The 20,181-nt window shown below is 42.0% G+C and overlaps 2 protein-coding genes across 4 annotated transcripts in view; one reads left to right on the top strand and one right to left on the bottom strand.

The window, feature by feature from the left end:
- WASHC5 (WASH complex subunit 5) overlaps positions 1–15,370 on the bottom strand; it is a 59,525-nt gene extending 44,155 nt beyond the window's left edge. Inside the window, exons 1-7 of one of the 2 annotated variants that reach the window (XM_044244955.1) lie at positions 15,220–15,370; positions 9,691–10,000; positions 9,080–9,225; positions 8,018–8,102; positions 7,112–7,212; positions 4,894–5,086; positions 2,225–2,377 (exon numbers count right to left, since the gene is read on the bottom strand). In XM_044244955.1, coding sequence (XP_044100890.1) covers positions 2,225–2,377; positions 4,894–5,086; positions 7,112–7,212; positions 8,018–8,102; positions 9,080–9,225; positions 9,691–9,876 — 864 coding nt within the window. In that variant the 5' untranslated portion in view covers positions 9,877–10,000; positions 15,220–15,370. The remainder of the gene's footprint in view (positions 1–2,224; positions 2,378–4,893; positions 5,087–7,111; positions 7,213–8,017; positions 8,103–9,079; positions 9,226–9,690; positions 10,001–15,219) is intronic. The other variant, XM_044244956.1, reaches the window with a different exon arrangement.
- Positions 15,371–15,451: 81 nt separating this feature from the next.
- NSMCE2 (NSE2 (MMS21) homolog, SMC5-SMC6 complex SUMO ligase) overlaps positions 15,452–20,181 on the top strand; it is a 213,545-nt gene continuing 208,815 nt past the window's right edge. Inside the window, exons 1-2 of one of the 2 annotated variants that reach the window (XM_044244953.1) lie at positions 15,452–15,564; positions 19,286–19,456. In XM_044244953.1, the coding sequence (XP_044100888.1) occupies positions 19,300–19,456 (157 nt within the window). In that variant the 5' untranslated portion in view covers positions 15,452–15,564; positions 19,286–19,299. The remainder of the gene's footprint in view (positions 15,565–19,285; positions 19,457–20,181) is intronic. The other variant, XM_044244954.1, reaches the window with a different exon arrangement.

Below are 20,181 nucleotides of genomic sequence, written 5' to 3'. Positions count from 1 at the left end.
CTCACTAAGTATTTTATTAGTCTTCAAAAAAACCAGCCTTTGTTGTATTGATCATCTTTCTTTCCCTTCTTGTCCAGTTCAATACACTGCTGCTCATACGCTTATTGACTTCCATTCACTCGACCTACTCTAGCTTCTTAAACCTCAATATCTAGCTCATTTATTTTTTTTCTAATTTTATTTTTAAGTCATCTCTACACCCAATGTGGGACTTGAACCCATAACCCTAAGATCAAGGGTTACATGCTGCACTGACTTCAGTCAGCCAGGTACCCCTCTAACTCATTCATTTTTAATTGTTCTTATTTTTAAAATAAATATATTTAAGGTTTCATTTACTTCAGTTACTCTGAAGAATAGTTTTTAGTCATTCCCACGAGCTTCACTTTGTAGTATTTTGATGTTGGGTGATTCTACATATTTCTTCTCTGACATTGAGACTTCCTCTTTTGTTTTTTTAGAAGATTTTATTTATCTGTCAGCACACACAAGCACGGGTAGCAACAGGCAGAGTGAGAAGCAGGCTCCCCACTGAGCAAGGAGCAGACTGTGATTAGTATCCCAGCATCCCAGGACCCAAAGATCATGACCTGAGCTGAAGACAAACCCTCAACCGACTGAGCCACCCAGGCATCCTACTGTGATTTCCTCTTGGACACAAAAGTTATTTGGGAGTGTATGTTTTTTTCAAACACTTAAAAATACCTTTTAAGCACTGGCTTCTAATGTAATCATGCTACAGTAAGAGAATACAGTCCATAGACTAAAATTGTTTTTTTAAACTCCATTCACTTTGTTATCTGATATTTCCTAACTTTCATACATATCCTTTCAAATAAACACAAAACATCTATTATGGATTTTTGAAAGAGCAGGATTATATAGAGAAAGAGGTATACTAAAATTTCTCATCATGATTATGGTTTCATCAATTTTTAAAAGTTATTTTATTTTTGCTTTATACATTTTGAGTATTTAACTGGGTGTGAATTTATAAATTGACCTTGGATTATTCTTTTTAAAATCATATATGATCCCTCTTTATTTCCATTAGTGTTTTTCGTTAAAATTCTCTATGGTGTGATATTAATATTTTCTTACTGGTTTTTCATTGGCTGGCATTTGCCTGGAATCTCTCTCTTAACTCTTTAAAAAAAAAAATTATTTATTTGAGAGACAGCAGATGGGGGGCAGAGGGAGACAGAGGGAGGACTTCATGCTGAGTGCAGAGCCCCATGCAAGGCCTAATCTACAACCCTGAGATCATGACTGAGCTGAAACCAAGAGTTAGACGCTTAACTGATTGAGCCACCCGGGTGCCCCAATTCCTTTATTTTTAGTGTGCCGGGTGTTTTTTAGAGAATGTATCTTATAAGCATCATACAATTGGATTTTGACCTTCCTTAACTGTGGAAGTATTTCTGTTTCTGATTACAGCACTATGGTCAAAACTCTTAATTAAGCTTAGGCAAATGAACCCGGATTATTAGAGTTTTCCTCCGGGCTGCTCAGCCGCTAGTTCATGAGCGTGATGTGTTTGTGGAGAGGAGGCATCATCTCCTCACTGTGGGCTGTTCTCCCTACAGCTCCCTAATCACAGTCTGCCATTCAAGGGCCGGTAACAAGTGGAATAGCATCTGCCACCTGAGAACACGATCCAATTCATTGTACTTTATTAAAACCTCTGTGTACAAAGAGAATATCTCCCCTACACTGAGTATGTTAAGTCAGCTTTATTCTTTTAAGAATTAGTATTTTTGGGTGAGACAATGTTTAGAAAGTCATAAGCACATCCCTGTAGTAATATAATCAGTATTAGCTTATAGGTAGATGAAACTCAGTATTAAAGTAAAATTCCTATTCATAAAGTAACAGATTGATTTATAAGCTTAGAGTCATGAAATAGAAAAGAATAAAGAAGTACTTATGAAACAGTTACAATCTCAGCAACTAAAACAAGATACATTTTAATACATAGTTTTACCTTGACAGTATCATTTTAAGAAAAAAAAAAAACTGTTCTTCAGAAGTTTTCCTGACTTATTCCTTCATGTTATGATTTCTAAGATTCTCAACAGACCTATAGTAACCTTAGCTAAGTGACTGTATGTCTCATTATTTACAACATTACGACCTCTTTTGGCTAAAGGCCAAAAGAACAGAAAATTGGTTCCCTAACAAGGTTATTACAGAGGAAAAAAATAAGACTGATAGTAATACTTGCCCAATTATCTGGAAAGTATTTGTCCACAATCTCTCTCATCTTTGCCTGGTGCGTGTGAAGGATGGAAGGTTCGAAGTAAAGGATCACGTACAGCATGGCGGCTTGAGTCGCCAAGGCCGTGCTGCGGTGCTCGGGCAAAGGGTATGCAGAGACCTGCGAAGCACACAACCCCCCAAAGAGGCAGCCGTTGGTGACATCTGAATTCATGCGTGTGCCGGGTAAGCGACCAGGTTCCAGGACGGCCATCTCCCAACAGGGGGGCCCTGGGCCCAGGGAGCAATTCTCAGAGGGCAGCACTGCGAGGAACACCGCGTACCCAGGGCCTGCCTTCTTACTGCTACTCTTCCTTCCCACCCCTGACTCTGCTGCAATTTGAAGTCTTTTCCTCAAAAAAAATAAAAAACAAAAAAACAGGAAACAAGAAAAAGAAACGCAACTGTTTGAGCCCCTGTGTCCTGACAGTTGTCCACTTCTGTGTCTGTCTATCACAGACATCTCTCGGTGCTGACAGACCCCAAACCCTGCCACCATTTTCTCAGTTCCCAGTCGATCCCACAGCTCACTGAAGCTTGGCCTGCCCTAGTCCCTGGAGTCTCTTCAAGTCACTCACCACCTCACAATCCCTCCATTCAAAGGCTTCTTTTTCACACTCTCCCTTCGCTTCTCTCCTCTAGTTTCCCAGACACTCTCTTGTCGCCCTGCTTTGCTGGGTGTTCTCCATCTGCCTGCCTTTTAGGTGCTGGGGTGTCCTAGGGCTCCACTGCCTCATGGGTTACGAACCAGCTGCCCACAGTACCTATCACTTCAAGGACTACAAACAGAAAAGGAGGACACTGCGACAAGGGCAGACACAGCAATGTCATAGGGAACCTGCAGGCAGGAATGTGGCCCGGCCTCAGGAAGCTGAGAACCAGAAAGCCTTCACTTATTGTCCCTGCTCTCTCTCTCCAGATTGTTTTTAACAGGACAGAACGAGGCTACCCCAGACTCCAAATTTTGCATGTTGCAAGTAAAGCCGTATCAGACATTGTTTCTTGGGCCCAATTCCAAGTTACCTGGCGAAAGGGAACTTGGTCCATCTTGGGTCAAGCGTCCTAAACGCCCCCTTCCCGCCACCAATCAGCCACGACCAGGGATGGGGGAGGTACAGGGCAGAGTGGGGTGGGCACATGGCACAACCCCAGTGTAAGCCGTTAATAAAGGTCAAGGGGCAAGGAGAAAACGCAAACACACTGCCTTGACACATGGACCACGTACGAGGCAGAAGGGGTAAAGAGAGACAGTGAAGCAGTGTGGTCTTCGAAGTTCTACAGACCTGAGTTCAAATTATGGTTCTGCTACCTAGTTACATGACCTTGTGAAAGGCACTAAACTCCCTAAGCCATATTTTTCTCAACAGCAACATGAGGACAATGTTACCCACTTTGTAGGACTGTTCTGAGGAAAGAGAAAATGGTTTATGAGAAAACCTACTATGAGTCTGGTTGATACTGAATTCTCAATAAATGTCGACAGATATTATAAAGACCTAGTATCTGCAGGTAGCTTTTGATTTTGAACTCTTTAAAAAACCCACAAAAACCTCTTTTATTTATACTGAACATATTCATAAAGGAAACTAGCAGGCTACCTGTACACAGCAGCTGTGCTGTGTAATAAATGATACCCAGTTATTACAGGTCTAATTCTTATTCTAGTAAGAAAAATATATAATACATAAAATTATGTGGGTTTTTTTGCTTTTTGTTTTTTTTAAGATTTTACTTTGGAGGCATCTGGGTGGCTCAGTTGGTTAACTGTCTGCCTTAGGCTCAGGTCACGATCCTGGAGTCCCTTGATCGAGTCCTGCATCGGGCTCCCAGCTCAGCAGGGAGTCTGCTTCCCCCTAGTGACCCTCTCCTCTCTCATACTCTCTCTCTCTCTGAAATAAATAAATAAAATCTAAAAAAAAAAAAAAAAGGTTTTACTTTGAAGTAATCTCTACACCCCATGTGGGGCTTGAACTCACAACCCTGAGGTCAAGAGTTGCACGCTCTACCATCTGAGCCAGCCAGGTGACTCTAAAATTACATTTTCTTTAGGAAAATGAAGTCAAAAGATAATTTTCTTTGGTATCCTCTTAAGTGAATGATACACACACTCGGGAGAAAAGTGAGGCAAATTGCAAATGCTACAGGTCTTCGGAGCTCTGCGCAAGCTGTCTTCTTGCCTGGACCTGCCCTCATGCCTCCTTCGCCACCCACAGTAATCTGGCTGCCCCTGTTGTATGCTGTATGGTCCCTTCTACTACTCACCTTACTCTGCTATAATTCCTTTAGTTATCCATCTTCTTCCCGTTATGGGCAGGGACCATGGCCTGCCTTCATCAGCAATGGATGCCAGCAGCCAGCTCGTAATACGCACTCAGTAACTCTTTCTTGAATGAATGACTGCCAAGACTGCATCTGTTTTCCAAATTCAGATCAAATGCCATCTTCCCCCCGAAATCTCTAATTCTGCCCAAATTATTGTCCCCATTTTCTTTACCGTCCCATAGTACAGCTCCCCAAATTTGAAATTTTTTAGCTGCTTTTATTCTTTTGAGGAAGAAGGAAGGGAAGGAATCATTTGAAGAGGAAAGCAAAATCCATCTTTGAAACTACTAAGATCTTGATAGATTGAATGCCCACCTGGTTATAAATATCATCAGATCTCAGTCGGCCTATGACCATACTGATGAAGGCTTCATTGATAGGCACTCTCTGGAAATAACTCTCAGGGTAGTTGGGTGGTCTTTTGGCTCCTGGTTGACTGGAATAACCTGTACTTCGGAGCAGCTTACAAATATCATCCATATTTGAATCAGCAGAAGATCGGGCGGCACTGAGTCATGTTCACAATGGGAAATAAAGGGCCAGACAAACGGCACATGTTAGAAACTCAAAAGCCAAAAAGAAAAGCAGAATTTCATTATAAGCTGACTTACGTGGTTTCAGATAAGATTTCTGGTCAATTTCTGTCCCTAAGAGTCACAATTACATTTTCAAAAAGCCTGTTACAGCACATACATAAAATGGGTTCTTATACGTATATATAGTCAGTTCTATGTTAAAATCCACAACCCCTTTTCTAAAATCTGGATACAGCATTTTCCAAATATAAGAAGTTAGCAGGGCATATATGGTAATACTCTACTGGGTCTCAACTGGCATCACACGATCAGAAAATTTGTATTTCTGCAGTAAGATTTATGAACAGTCATGCAAGTGAGATCAGTGAGGACTACTGATAGCCTTGGGTCTGCTCTGCTCAGATTTTGACTCCAGATGATTTCAGGTTAGATCAGCTTTGCTGCCATAGGAGTTACTATGTGCACGTATATGTGTGTACACATGCATATATTTTTTTCAGAGTCGCAGATAAAGATTTCAAAGTCGCAGATAAAGAACATGAACCAGCACCCACATTTTGTAAGTTAGAAAATAGTTTTAAAAGATGATGTCAACTTAGTGTGGGGCATGCAATAACTGGTTCTTTCTTGGCAAGGTGCACCTTCTACAGAGATTGAGTCAAAACATCTCTGGTTTTCAGGGTGGTGTGGAGTAGTAATCCCTCAGAGAGACCTAAAGAATCTAAGACTTGAAGACGACCTCCTATTTGATGTAAGAATCTCCTTCCCCACAACTCTGCCTTACAGCTGTTCGGTGTCATTTCAGGGATGGATCCGTACATTCTAATGAATTAGCTGTTGTACCCAAATGGACAAAGCTGGATTGTCAGAGCTGGGCTTGATAAACGGACTTTTTTTTCCTTTCTTTCTTTTTTTTTTTTTTCTTTTCACTTCTTCTTGATGTTATTTACTGCTTTTGTTTTTCCCTGCACTTTGGGAAATATGGGCAAGGCCACTCAAAGTTCATTTTAAAAAACATGGATGTTAAAACAGCTTGTGGTCAAACTGCTGTGAATGAATCACGTGCTCCTCACATATGCATGAAGCCAAAGCAAACAGGGTAGCTGAGTAGCCTGAGGGGAATGTCAGGCTGAGGCGGCGGCGGTCCCAGCTCCTGCTCAAGATACCATGTCTCCAGCGATCCCTCTCTGTTGAGGATCCGCCCCTTTGCCCTATTTATTTTACCTTAATTTCTACGTTTAAGAATGTTCACTCTAGTCTGTGCCATCTTTTAACTCAGGTTCCTGATTCCTGCTTATCATCTGTTTCTTCCCTGAATGGTGACTATTTTTAACATAGACCTTGAATCCAAGTTTTGACTCATTAATTTAACAAACTGAAACCCACGTGGTAAATACTGGAATAACAGAGCTTTGAGGTGGCTTTTGATTTAAAGACCCAACTTCTTGACGTTGCAGCTCAATACAAACATACAAAACACATGACTGTGATACGTGCTGCTGCTTCTGTTGCTGTGTGTGTGTATAAATTCACTTCCTAACCTGGACTGATACCTTTTCAAAGTCATGAACCTAAAAATGACAACAGAAAACATACTCGTTTCCTTACATCTGCCCAGGAGTAATATTTAAAAACTTAAAAAAAAAAAAGGTATTCATTAGACTTCCCAAATTCCCAAATTTATCTATCTTTAAGATAAAGAAACTTCAGATTCCTTTTTTATTTTTTTTTTAAGCTGAGGTACCATCATGGACATGATAATCTATAGATCTCTAATAATCTACAGTATATAGCTCTTTTAGATGTAATATACAGATTATGTGACATAGTCTATTATTATGATGAAGTAAAATATAGAGTAATCATTACAGTTCTATACTATGTTCAGAACATTCTAGATCATATTGCTGCTGTTCCCGTACAAGTAGTTTGGAAACCTTCAGTGCATTTTACCAATAGCAAAGCTCTGGGAGGATGCAGTCCTAGCCCCAGGATACCTGTATCGATAGTAAGACACCAGCATTCTCTCTCTGACTTCTCCTTCAATCTTCTGGTCGATGACCAGCAGCATAACTCCATATAAGTACAGTGCTTCACACTACGAAGACAGGAAGAAGGTGGCCAAACTCATAGGAGTATACATTCTTACGGAATAAGGTTGATGAGGGTTAATTAAAAAGAATCACTTTGTTCCCTTTCCTCCTGAAAGCTTTGTATTACAGGGAGAATGCAGGTTTCCCCAAAGGGTTCTCACCTTCTGTACAGAATGGGCTTTGAATAGTGTATGTGCAATAAATTTTAATTCGCAGTGATTACCTTTCATGTGGCCTACTTTAGATATTTGGCTAGGGACCCCAAAGGGAGTCCCTCTAAATCCTTTACATATTTAACAAACATTTTTTAAACGATTATTACGTACTACTTTCTAAAGCTAGATGTCTGAGATGCGAAAGAGAAAGAAGGTAAGACTGTTACACTGAGGAAGTTCATAATCTCCACGTGAGTTCTACTCACTTGTAATTCTGTTCGGTCTGCTATGTTCTAAGTTCAGATACTGTTGACTAGAAGAAGATAACTGTCAGTTTATTTTGCTTCTCTTTAAAGATTTTTTTTTTAAATTTATTGGACAGAGAGAGATCACAAGCAGGCAGAGAGGCAGGCAGAGAGAGAGGAGGAAGCAGGCTCCCTGTTGAGCAGAGAGCCCGATGCGGGGCTCGATCCCAGGACCCTGAGATCATGACCTGAGCCGAAGGCAGCGTCTTAACCCGCTGAGCCACCCAGGCACCCCTATTTTGCTTCTCTTTAAAGAAGGGTACTTTGCATGTCTTTCGGACTTAAGGGAAAAAAGTGACGCTAAGCTGGACATTCTCGACTTTCTATTTTAAATGGTTACTATTACTTACTAGAAGTTGTTTTCCATCTTCATTGAGAAGCACAGTTTCTAAAGTTTGCTGAATATAAACACCTTCATTGAGATCATCTAGATATCTAGAAATGAAACCCCAGAGCAAGTTATTCATTCTAATGAAAACTTGAACACCTTTGAAGAAGGAATGTAAAGATTTTTTAAAAGATGAGGCAAGATACCAGGTCTCCTGGCCTTCAAATAGTCTGTGGCCCTTCGTGCTCTTAATGAACTTGTGAGCCGGAACTCATAGTCATTTCAGGCCACAGGCTGCTAACACTGGCTACTCCGAGTAGTCCCTAGTCTTAATTTATGAATTACAAATATCTTAGGAGTCACGCGATAAAAACATGGAATAGTTAGTTTAAAAGCTGATGAATAGTGAATTCTTAAGGGCTGAAACGAAGAAAATACTGTGTAGTTAGGGATAAGAAGGAAGTTATGGTTACCAAGCCTATAAAAATAAGTTCCTTTCTCTCCACTTTTCATATATAAGATATTAAAATATGGTCATAAACTATAGGATTGAAAGCTACATGACATAATACAGGAAACAGTTTGATGGTTGCCAGAAGGGAAAGGAATGGGGGGGCATGGGCAAAGTGGGTGAGGGGAGTGGAAGGTACGGGCTTCTAGTTAGGGAATGAGTACGTCGTGGGGGTGAATAGTACAGCACAGGGAATGGAGCAATGGTAGTGTGATACGCTGCATGGGCACAGAGAGTAGCTACACTTGCTGGGAGCGGAGCAAACAGAGTTATCAAATCACTGGGCTGTACTATGGATACTAATGAAACACTGTGTCAACTATATGTCAATGAAAATAAAGCAAGCAAGCCTATGACAGCACAAAGCACAATCATTATACTACTTCACAAGAGCAGGAAAAGCACGATAAAACTCTAAAATACTTCAGATGACCAGTGCCACAGGAAGGAAAGACAATTATGTACGGGAGAGGTGGGAAGAGGGTATGGTAACTGAGAAAGATGCCCATTTTCTAGCATGTCCCTTTCCCACTCTTTACTATCAGAATAAGCTATTGCTGAAGTAATCAATACCTGTTTAAGTCTACAATATATTTATGCACACTTTGAAATGCTAAATAAAATCTGGTCACAATTTCTATGTTGTTTTCACGAAATTCTTCATCTAAATCCTGTAGCTCTGGCTTAGCTTCCAGCTTGCTTTCCCATAATTCTGGACCCTGAGAAGAAAAACACATTTATGTGAAATGGCAATAAAAGCATACTTGTGGGTAAAATTTCTAACTAGCCTTTTAAAAATCTGCTCTTCTGCCTTCAAAGGGATATCGAAAATTGAAAGCAGAGCAACAGAAAGTAATGAAGAAAACAGAAGCCTAGATGCAAAATCCTTTGAAAGAAATGAACTTGAACTGTCACCATGATTCGCATGCTTTTAAGTGTGGGGTACTGGGTTGTGAAGTACATTATACCAAAGTTATCTTTTTAAAAGTTTGATTATATTAGGGCTTCCACACGATGCATTTATATTATTTTCCAGTTAGTTTGCTGATATTAAATTTGGTTTAAAAGCTTTCCTCTTTAACTCTTTCTCCATAATTACTTCACCTTTCAGTATCTCATGGTTCCCAGGGAAAGCATGCTTTTACAGACAATATGGTGGTAAAAATGCTATGGAGGAAGATTACCTTAAAATAGCTGAAATCAAATATGATATCTCCGTATTTCTGTTGATCGGCTCGGTCTCTGTATCTGAACACAGCAGGAATAAACTCAGAAAGCCTCAAAAGTTCAGCAATGATGGCGTTGCCACAGGAAACAATCCTGAGGATTGCCTGGCCACAGAGGTTGTTCTCAGCTAGAAAGTCCAACATGGTGGGGAGGATGGACTCTCTTCAGGGCCTGGCTGGGAGGAATGTTCCACGGGCTCAGAGCTGGCGTCTGTAAATCACGAGATGAATCCAGGTCTGTTGACAATTGGCTGCTCCATTAAAAAACCTGTACCCCAAAAGAAAAGTATAAAAATCTATATTTGTAAAGTGAGGGCGTGTAACATATCCATAAGGTTTTCCTCCCTAACCCACTTAAGAAAAATTAAAACAAACAAGAGGGGTGCCTGGGTGACTCAGGTAAGTGCCTGCCTTCAGCTCAAGTCATGATGCCAGGGTCCTGGGATCGAGCCCCACATCGGGCTCCCTGCTCAGCGGGAAGTCTGCTTTTCCTTCTCCCTTCCCTCTCCCCCACCCTCAGCTCATGCTCTCTCTCTCTCAAATAATTAATCGTTAAAAAAAAAAAAAAAGAATGAGTTCCAATATGAGGGGAGGCATTTATCCTCCACTCTTCTACTTTTCCATGTTGAGGGACTTTGCTCAATGTACACTCAGCCTCTTTCTTGATCCCTTATCCACTTCTCCCCATGAGAAAAGACCTGATGAAGCTGATCCCTGAGCTTGAGAGGACCCACTGAGCATTTGTGCTACCAATGTGCCCTAAACTGGGCACTGATTATTAAGTTTTCCTTGCAGGAGTTGTTCTACCTTTGCTTACATTTGTTTTACCTTTGGAAAAAGAGAACTAAGTCTTCAAATCCACCAGAATTAGGAAAGAGAACAACTTTTAAAAATGTTTTTCTCATATGTCAGGTAGAGGAGGCTAACACACACCAGAGGAATATTACTGAGTGACTTTAAAGTAAGGGCAAATATTTTGGGCTAACCTGTGGAAAAGTTTTAATCAGAAAGGTATCTCGGAATGGTACCATTAAAACGTATGAAAGTAAGTTTCACACATAACAAAATTTAGGGTAAAATATATCTTAATTCAAGGAACAAACCAAGAATGAGTCAAAAGTTGATTTCACCAAATTGTGACTTTGATAATACAGTATCTTTTACTCCATGGTTGACTTTCATAGCACTATCTTAGAAAAAGATAATTTTTGTAAAAAATGTTCAAGATAGCATTCATTTTCCCAAAGTCTTCTCCCAACTCTTTTTCAAATCATTATCTTTGGAAATATTCATTTTGTCATCATCTTTTTTGTATTTCTCTCCTCTGTTAATTTAGCTAGGTCACTGTGGTCAACTTCAGGGAAGCCTCAATTATTTTTCAGCTTCATGAAGGCATGTGTACTTCTCAGGATTTGCAGTTGAATTTTGTACTGCTACTGTGTTCTATCAACATGACATTAAGATAACTGACCAACAAAAATATAGGAATTCAATCTACTAGACCCTTTAGGACACAAATATCTGAGTAAGAAGAAATAAGATTCTAAATGGTCAACTCATTACAATTTTTATATCAATGCCAACTTTTATGTTCATATGTAATCCAGCTGCAGGGACTCAAATAGGGAACAATGAAATAATGAGGACTTCATCACACACAAAAACAGATGTGGAAAGACTTTTTTGACAGGAGGGGGGCTTCCTCTGCAGTCCTAGCAAAACATTCCCCAACTCCTGTCACATATGTTCAAAGTTTGCTCATGTTGAGCTACCTACTATAGTTATCTAGTACCTGGAAGCTCTGTATAACCCTTAAAGGTTTTTCTCCCTTCTGTAAGTCTCTTATTATTGATTCAATACTTAGGAATGTTTTAATTTACTTGGGGACTGTTGGCTCTCCAACAAGAATGTCCTCCCTCCTTCTTCCTTTAGAGGAGAAAACAAGTGGGTCCTTATTTTCCCAAAGCCCCTGAAAGTACATTAGACATGTGACTCAATTTCGGCCAATGAGATGTAAGAAGTCTATGGTAGACCTTATGGGAAATGTATTCTTTTTCCTCTTGCTACAAGGAAAGAAGCATGAAGAGAAATTCCTCTTTTTCCTTTGGCTAAGCCCTCTCTTTCTTGCCTTTGAATGTGGTCCAATGAACACATCTTGCCTGACAAGGCAAGGTCACGGGGTGACAAGCCTAAAAGGAAAAAAGGCAAAAACCTGCTGGTGGTGGTCTGGAAGAAGAGAAAGAATCTAAATTCTTGTTGATGTTCTTGACTTGCTGATTCAACTGTTGTACTACGGACCTCTGCGATCCTTGTAAAATGAACTATTTTTATGGGTTATCTACTGCTAGTTGCCTTTTGGATTCTAACAGGTGGAAGCATTGACACAGACTCATTCATTCAACAAATATGCACCCAGTGCCTCCCAGGTCTCAAGCATGGTTTTAGGACCTGAGGATACTGTAATGAACAGAACTAAATTCTTGCTCGAGTAAAGCCTGCATACTCCTGGGAGTGAGGCAGAGATAATAAATAAATGCATTATGTATCAGGCTGTGATCACTGCTGTGAAGAACTGCATGATAAAGAAATGGAGTGTGGGCTGTTTTACAAAGTTTGTCAAAGCCTCTCTGGTAAGACATTTGAGCAGGGACCAGAAGGAAATGAGGAAGCAAGCAGGAAGGGTATTTGAGTGTGGTGAGCAGCCCCTAGGGCAATCCCTGACGACCTCCACCTCCTTGTTCATGCCCTGGATGGGCCCCTTTCCTTGAGTGTGACTTACTGACTCTTAAGGAACAGAATAAGGCAGATACGAAAGATATGACTTCTGAGATTAGATCACCAAAAAATGGTGACTTCTGGCTGGGGCATCCTCCCTAGTTTGTTCTGGAGGAAGGAAGCTGTCATGTTGTGAGAGAGCCCAGTGATGAGAGAGTGAGAGGCCTGCCAACAACCACTTGAATGAGCTTGAACACAGACCCCCCCAGAACCCCAGCTGAGCCTTCACATAAGATGACAGCTTCTATTCACAGCCAGACTAAACCTCCCAAGAGCCCCTGAGACAAAGGCACCTAGTTAGCCACATCACTGATTCTGGACCACAAAAACTATAAGCCAAAAGACATTTTCTTTTTGTCTTAAGCCACTAGGTTTTGGGGTAGTTTATTATTTTATAATCGGTAATCATCAGGAAGAAGGGCATTCCAGGCAGGTTAAATGCAAAAGCCCCAGGGCAGCCATGTGTTCAATGTGCTTAAGGAACAGCCAAGTGGCTGATGTGGCTAGTGCAGAGTGAACAAAGGACAGACGTGCAGATCAGAGGAGGTGGATGGGGTTAGTCCAAGAGCAGGGAATGCTGAGAAGCCACTACGGTTGTCTAGAACTTTGTCTCATGAGGGTATCCTTTAGTACACATTAAGGCATAAATTATTAACAAGTCCTTTCATTTTCTCATGATGTTTACTTGTTAAGCCAAACTTATCTTTAACACACTGAATTTCAGATAATTTCATTTTTTTCATTCCATTTTTTTTTTTAAAGTAAACTCTACCCCCAGAGTGGGGTTCGAACTCACCCTGAGGTCCAAAACCACATGCTCTACTGCCTGAGCCAGCCAGGCACCCCAATTTCATCCCATTTTTTGCACTGGAATGGTCTGGCTGGGAAAGTGATACAAGGGAAGGGGGAAAATAATGACAAATGGGAAAAAAAAGTCACTAAAGTCCTCTGAAGACCCAGGCCTAAGCAGGATGAAACTCCAGGACACACTTGTAAGACGAGCAAGCTATGTTTAATTGGTCACTGCTACCACATTTTGGATCTCAATACAGGATAGACACTGGGACCATGGAGAAAATACCTTAAAGCAAAATAACATTACCTGACTTCTTCCCCTACCCGCTCCCCCCCCCCAGAAAAACACGAAGATACACTCAGCACCTGCATGCAGACTGTCAGGTTCGCTTAGGCCTGGAATAATGACATAGGTCAAGACTTTTGTTTACCGCTTATTTTAATTCTTAAAACCCTTACACTGTAGGCAACATTCAAAATATTATTTGGTCAGAGTATTTGGTAGATACACCACTGCTGGTTTAAAAACTTGCCGTAAAGAACAGAACCTAAGAACCAACATGAAAGATGTCTAATGGTGTGGCAGTGGTCTCAGAATTTGGTGGCTTTATAGAAGGTGCTAAGACTTAGTTGAGATTTTAAAAAAAAATCACTCTAGAATGAGGTGCAGATAAACACTATAGGAGAACCTATATTAAATCTTCCATTTAGTGGTTCTCTTGGTTCTAGAGATGAAGACAATTCATAAAGACCAGTTTTTCTCCATATAGACGGTGTTACTACTTGGCATGAAATGAAATCAGAGAGCCTACTCAATTTCCTACTTTTCTTTTACAAGGCACCCCCAAAAGCAGCCACAACTTATTTTAAAGAATTTGGTATGGAGCTGTGGTTTGCAGTTTGGAAAATAAGCCTAGACAAAGGAGAACATCTTTCAAGAATGCAGCACGGCATCATCTGCCAATTACCCAGTAAGTACAGAACTGAAATCTGAAGGAAATTAAATTGCCCTGGGACAAACCACTGTGTGCCCTACTCAGAGGACAAAAGAAGATAGGTCTATTTTTATCCTTTCATAAAACCTCAGTTCCATAAAGAAGGAAGCACTGGTCTCCACTTATCCATTATCAGGAACAAAATGTAATGGTTGTTTATCAAGATAAAAGTGACTGACAACTCTCTTCCAGAAAAGTTCTGAAACAAGCCTGATCACTCTAGTCCCATTCATAAATCCAGGAAAAGACAGGAGACGGAAAAACAGAAGGTGCTCCTGGTTGTGGGGAGAGGCAGAAACACCTCTCCGTCCCTTCTCATGACCCCATCACCTATGTTGGAGGAAACTCCGTGCACCTGGAATCGGGAAATCCGGCTCCATTACGGGCTCCGTGACTTAGTTTATGTTTTCAACCGTCCCTTACACCAGTCAGGACCCTCGGAACTATTTTCCGAAATGCAGAGAACTTTGGCACCAGCATGACACACGTGAGGGAATTAAGGGGCACAGAGGGCAAAATGACTTGCTCAAACGCACAGCCGATGGCAGAACTAGAATTCAAACCCAGGTCCATCAGACTCTAAAGCCCCTCGCCAACCGCTCCGTTTTCTCCACAGTGAATGCAGGAATAACAATGTTTACCCAGCAAGGCTCCCGAGAACATGGAATGATCAGATGCGGGCCAAGCAGCTGAGTATCACTTCCCAAAGCCGCCCAGACAGCGTGGAAAATCATTTCCACCTACGTGGAGGTGGAGAGCCTGGACTGCAGCCCCGCCATCGGAGGCCCCTCAGTCCTCCAAACCAGGCTCTGCATCCAAACGGCACCCCACGCCACAAACGTCCCTCCGGCCCGCGCGGCCCGGCCCGGGGTTGGGGAGGGGCAGAGGGACGGAACCGAGAGCGCATCCCGCCCCAACTCACCTGTCACCCGGGCCGCGCCAGTACGCACCTGTGCGGCCGTCGATCGCGGGCGCGGTCGGCACCCGGGTCCCGACCCCTCCCTCTCCGCACGGGGACCCCTCTCTCCGCAGCCCCCGATCGCCAGTCGGCGGGACCCCGGCTTCCGCCTCTGGCTCCCCGGGCGGTCACATGACCAGAGGGGCGGAGAGCGGGACGGGGCGTCATGTGACCGCTGGCGGGCGACGGCTGATGACGCCCGAGCCCGCGCTCGCAGTTTCAGCGACTGGGGAAGGGACTTGAGGAAGCAGTTGGGGTCCGGTGTGGACAGTCCGGGTGCAGCGACATCGAGCTGGGTCGGGCGTCCAGGTAAGGCAGAAGCTGGGGGTGGCGACGGCGAGGGTGGCGGAAAGTGTCTCCTCCCTCTCGGACTCTCCGCGGGTGCCCTGAGCTGGGGTCTGTCCGCCTGGGCTGTGGTCCTGCCTGGCTCTTTGCACGTCGAGCAGGGAGGCTCGGGCAGGCTGCCTCCCTTCCCGAGACGTCCTCTCTCCATCCTTCGATCCGAGTGGGGGAAAGTTCACGAATTATTGATGCAGGGTAATGTGGTTTGAGCTGTCTTCAAAAGCTGGGCCTCGGACAGGTCGTTCAAATAAGCTCTCTGGGCCTCAGTTTCCCTTTTCTCTTCTAGAAATGGTTGAGAGCCTTAGCGACAGTGAGAGTGAAGCGCCAGGCAGCAGGTTATGGCGCACTGGAGAGGACCTCGGAAAGGTGGTCGCTGTTACTGTGGTGACTCTCCTCAGTTCTTTATCGATTGCCTGTTTTGTGTGGGGAGCTGTTTGCTGTGGAACGTGTCAGAGTTCTAGTATAAGCTGGGTGAAGGAGTGACGGCCAGTCATGTGAACAAATGATTGTGACGAGTTTTACTAAGTTTTGTAAAGAAGTGTGTGTGTGTGTGTGTGTGTGTGTGTGTGTGTTTAAGGGAGAGAGAGGGAGAGGAGTAGCATGAGGGAGGGAGCAAGCTATTGCATATATGGATAAGAGAAGGTTTCATAAAGAAAGACGGATCCTTGCATCTCGAAGAAGGAGACAGCTCTGCCTGGACTTGTACAGGCCCCTGTGATTTGAAGGAGATTCAGCAGAATGTCTGTAAATTGTTTGCTCTTTGCCTATCACTGTGCTGTGCAGAGAGATGAGAGAGGGAAACCGTAATAACTGACTGCTCCTGCCTGAAGCCAATCTTAGACCTGCTGGGGTCTGAGAATGTGAGTCTTTCGGCTTCCCTCATTCATATGTTGAGATGCTAGTGCCAGTGACGTGGGGCCTTTGAGAGGTGCTTAGGTCAAGAGGGTGGAGCCCTCCTGAATGGAATTAGTGCCTTTGTGAATGAGGCTCCTCAAAGTTCCCTTGCACCTTCTACTGTGTGAAGACAAAGAGTGAGAAGGCATGGGGCCTCTGAACCAGGAAGAGGGCCTTCACTAGAACTTGACCTTTTTGGCACCTTGGTTTTGGACTTTCAGGCTTCAGAACTGTGAGAGATAAATTTCTCTTGTTTATGAATGAGCTATCCAATCTGGTGTTTTGTTACAGCAGCCAGAATGGCCAAAGACAAGACCTGTTAGTGGAGGCAAAATAACATGCTTGGGGAAAAACTCAGGAAGCCCTGTTTTAAAGTTTCTTGGAAACCATAGGTACAGGGAACAAAGAGATTATTGTTACTGGGGAAGGCTCCAAGAGGAGGTTGATTTAAACCCAAGGGTTCTCAACCACCCCATCATTTACATTTTGGGCCAGATGATTCTTTGGGGAAGGGGGTGTCCTGTGAATTATGTACTTAGCTGTACTTAGTGGGAGAAAGAGGGAAGAGTGGGTCTACTCCATGTATTCCCTTTGCTTCTCATTCTGAATCTTCTCCCTGGAAATACTCCAGAGTTACAGAAGGAAGTTTTTGCCCAGGTCTCTGCAAATGTAGAGTTTCATTAGAGTAATGTGAATTTTGCGTGCACATAATAAAGATAGCTTCTATGTGGTAGACACTCCCACTTAGCCTGGATTACATTATTCCTTATATACATCATGTGTTTTGTCAACTCTGACTGCTGTTAAAAAATAGTGTAGACTGGGGCACCTGGGTGGCTCAGTTGGTTAAGCGACTGCCTTCGGCTCAGGTCATGATCCCAGAGTCCCGGGATCGAGTCCCACATCAGGCTCCCAGCTCCATGGGGAGTCTGCTTCTCCCTCTGACCTCTCCTCTCATGCTCTCTCACTCTGTCTCTCAAATAAATTAAAAATAAAATAAAATAAAATAGAAAAAAAATAGTGTAGACTGGTGGCTTAAACAACAGAAATTTATTTTCACACTTTTGGAGACTAGAAGTCAGAGATTGGGGAGCTAGCATGGTTGGATACTGATAAGGGCCCTCTTTCTGGCTTTCAGTCACCCCCCTTCTTGCTATGTCCTCACATGGTGGAGAGAGAGAACTGGGGTGTCTCTTCCTCTCCTAATAAGGACACTAATCCTTTCCTGAGGGCTCTAGCCTCAGGGCATCTAAACCTAATTATCTCCCAAAGGCCTCATTTCTAATTACCATCATAATGCGGGTTAGGCTCTGGGGGGAAATGCAATGATCTCAGTGTTTTCCATACTTGTTTGATTTCAAGAATCACCTGGGGGCAGTTCATAAAAATACAGGTTTCCTCGGAGTGTCCACCAGGGACTTTGGTTCAGTAAGTCTGAGATAGTACCTATATATAAATTTATATTTTTAATAAGCATTTCAACTGATTCTTAAGATCAGACAAGTTTTAGAAAACTACGTTAATTTATCCTCAATAATGCTGTGAAATAGATACGATTATTTCCTTTTACACCAGAGCAGACTGAAGATAGAGAAGGTAAGCAACTTAAACAGTGACATGCAATTATAAAAGGTATGGATGAGACCGAATTTCCAAGCTTCTCTGTTCAGTGTCCATTCTCTCAAGCACTACTCCGTATTCTTTTTTTTTTTTTTTAAAGATTTTATTTATTTATTTGACAGACAAAGATCACAAGTAGGCAGAGAGGCAGGCAGAGAGAGGAAGGGAAGCAGGTTCCCTGCTGAGCAGAGAGCCCGATGTGGGGCTCGATCCCAGGACCCTGGGGTCATGACCTGAGCTGAAGGCAGAGTCTTAACCCACTGAACCACCCATGCGCCCCCTACTCCATATTCTTGCTTATCGGGTTATAATGATGAAGTTGATGTTAATACTTGCTTCCACATGCTGGACATTATTCTGAGTGTTTTATTATACACCTTATCTCATTCTGTTCTCACAGTAACCCTGGAGGTGGGCACTGCATGATTCCAATTTTAGGAAGGGAAAAATGAGACACTGAGAGGTTAAATAATTTGCCTAAAGTCATTCAATTACTTAACTGGGAAAATCAGGCTTTGAATTCAGATAGTCTGGTTCTAGAAGCTGTATACTTGACCCTTATTCCATATCGCCCCCATACTTGATAATGTAGATAAATTCTGCTTTTACTGACAGAATCTGGGATCTAACCAAGTCTATAAATCTGTTAGAACCCAGAGGACTGTCAGAAATATATATAATGTCTATATATAATATGTGTTTTTTATTTATATTTATATATTTACAGTTTTCAGAATTAAATATGTATATATGTCAGGCATGTTAAAAATTACAGGTTTTGAAGTTCTCCCTATTAAACTATTTTATTATTACTGTTTTCAGCTTTTAGAAAAATGCATCATACAAGTAGTTTACTTTTTCTAACCCCTTCAGTTGAGAACTGTGCTGTTGTTAAATTCTTCAGAGAACCAGGGAATATTTTGAAAGAGAGTATTCTCCCTCCTTTGAAAAATGAAAACACTTAGCTTCCCCATATATTGGGTGCATCTGTGTTTGGTGGCCCACATGACAGCACAATGCTTTGGTGTCCCCTCCAGAGATATAGAATGTATATAATACTGTGGCATTTGTGGGCTATTAGGTACATTCATATGTACGTTTACAGCAGAATTATTTTTCTATTCCATTATTATTCTGACTCCTAAATCTTATTTCATTGTGTTTGAAAACTTAGGTAATAACTTCAAGATGCCCGGGCGTTCCAGTTCAAGTTCAGGTTCAACTGGTTTTATATCCTTCAGTGGTATAGAATCTGCTCTCTCCTCTTTGAAAAACTTCCAATCCTGTATCAGCTCTGGAATGGATACAGCTTCTAGTGTTGCCTTGGATCTAGTGGAAACTCAGAGTAAGTAACAAAAGTTACTTTGTTTGTGTCTACTTTGGGATAATCCTGTATGGAGGAATCACTCTAGAGATGTGAGATACTGCTCACCTTTCAAGTGTTCTTGGGACAGTCATTGAATCCCTCTGGGCATCGGTTTTCTCATCTTGTTCTACATAACCCATAACCATGTACTGAGGATAAAATGAGCTCGACTCATTCATGTGTCTTCAGATAGTTATGTGCCAGTAGAAACCGTACTAGAAATTTTGCAGGCTGAACCATGAAGGTTCCTGATCTCAAGGAGCATACAATCTAAAGTGTGTGACATTTGTGAACTGTAAGGTATGCAAATGCATTAATATAAAATTATAATAAAATTATTTTGCATTCGTTTAACTCTGTTCATGCTTGACTACTTGGTAGACAGACTAAGGTTATGTTAGGGATACAGGCACAGGAAGGCCTCTACCAAAATAGAAAAATTGAGTTTGATGAACTTTATCAACATTTTTCAATCAGAAGATTTAGAAAGCTGTTAATTTGCTGTCTTTGGATTAGGGTTTTTTAAATTTTATATATGGAGGCGGGGGAGCAACAGTATTTTATGTGGTTTTTAGCCATTTGATTGTTATATGATTTTGTGTGATTTTGTTTTTTCTGTCTAGTGTTCCTTAAGCTTTATGGACTGGTGGACCTATAGTTTTGACCAAATTCAGAAAAGTTTCTGCCACTATTTCTTTTTTTTT

This window comes from Neovison vison, chromosome 4 (assembly GCF_020171115.1).
Source record: "Neovison vison isolate M4711 chromosome 4, ASM_NN_V1, whole genome shotgun sequence".
Classification (NCBI taxonomy): Eukaryota; Metazoa; Chordata; class Mammalia; order Carnivora; family Mustelidae; genus Neogale; species Neogale vison.
Note: the sequence above shows the minus strand (reverse complement) of the source record. Positions and strands in the feature narration are given on the sequence as shown.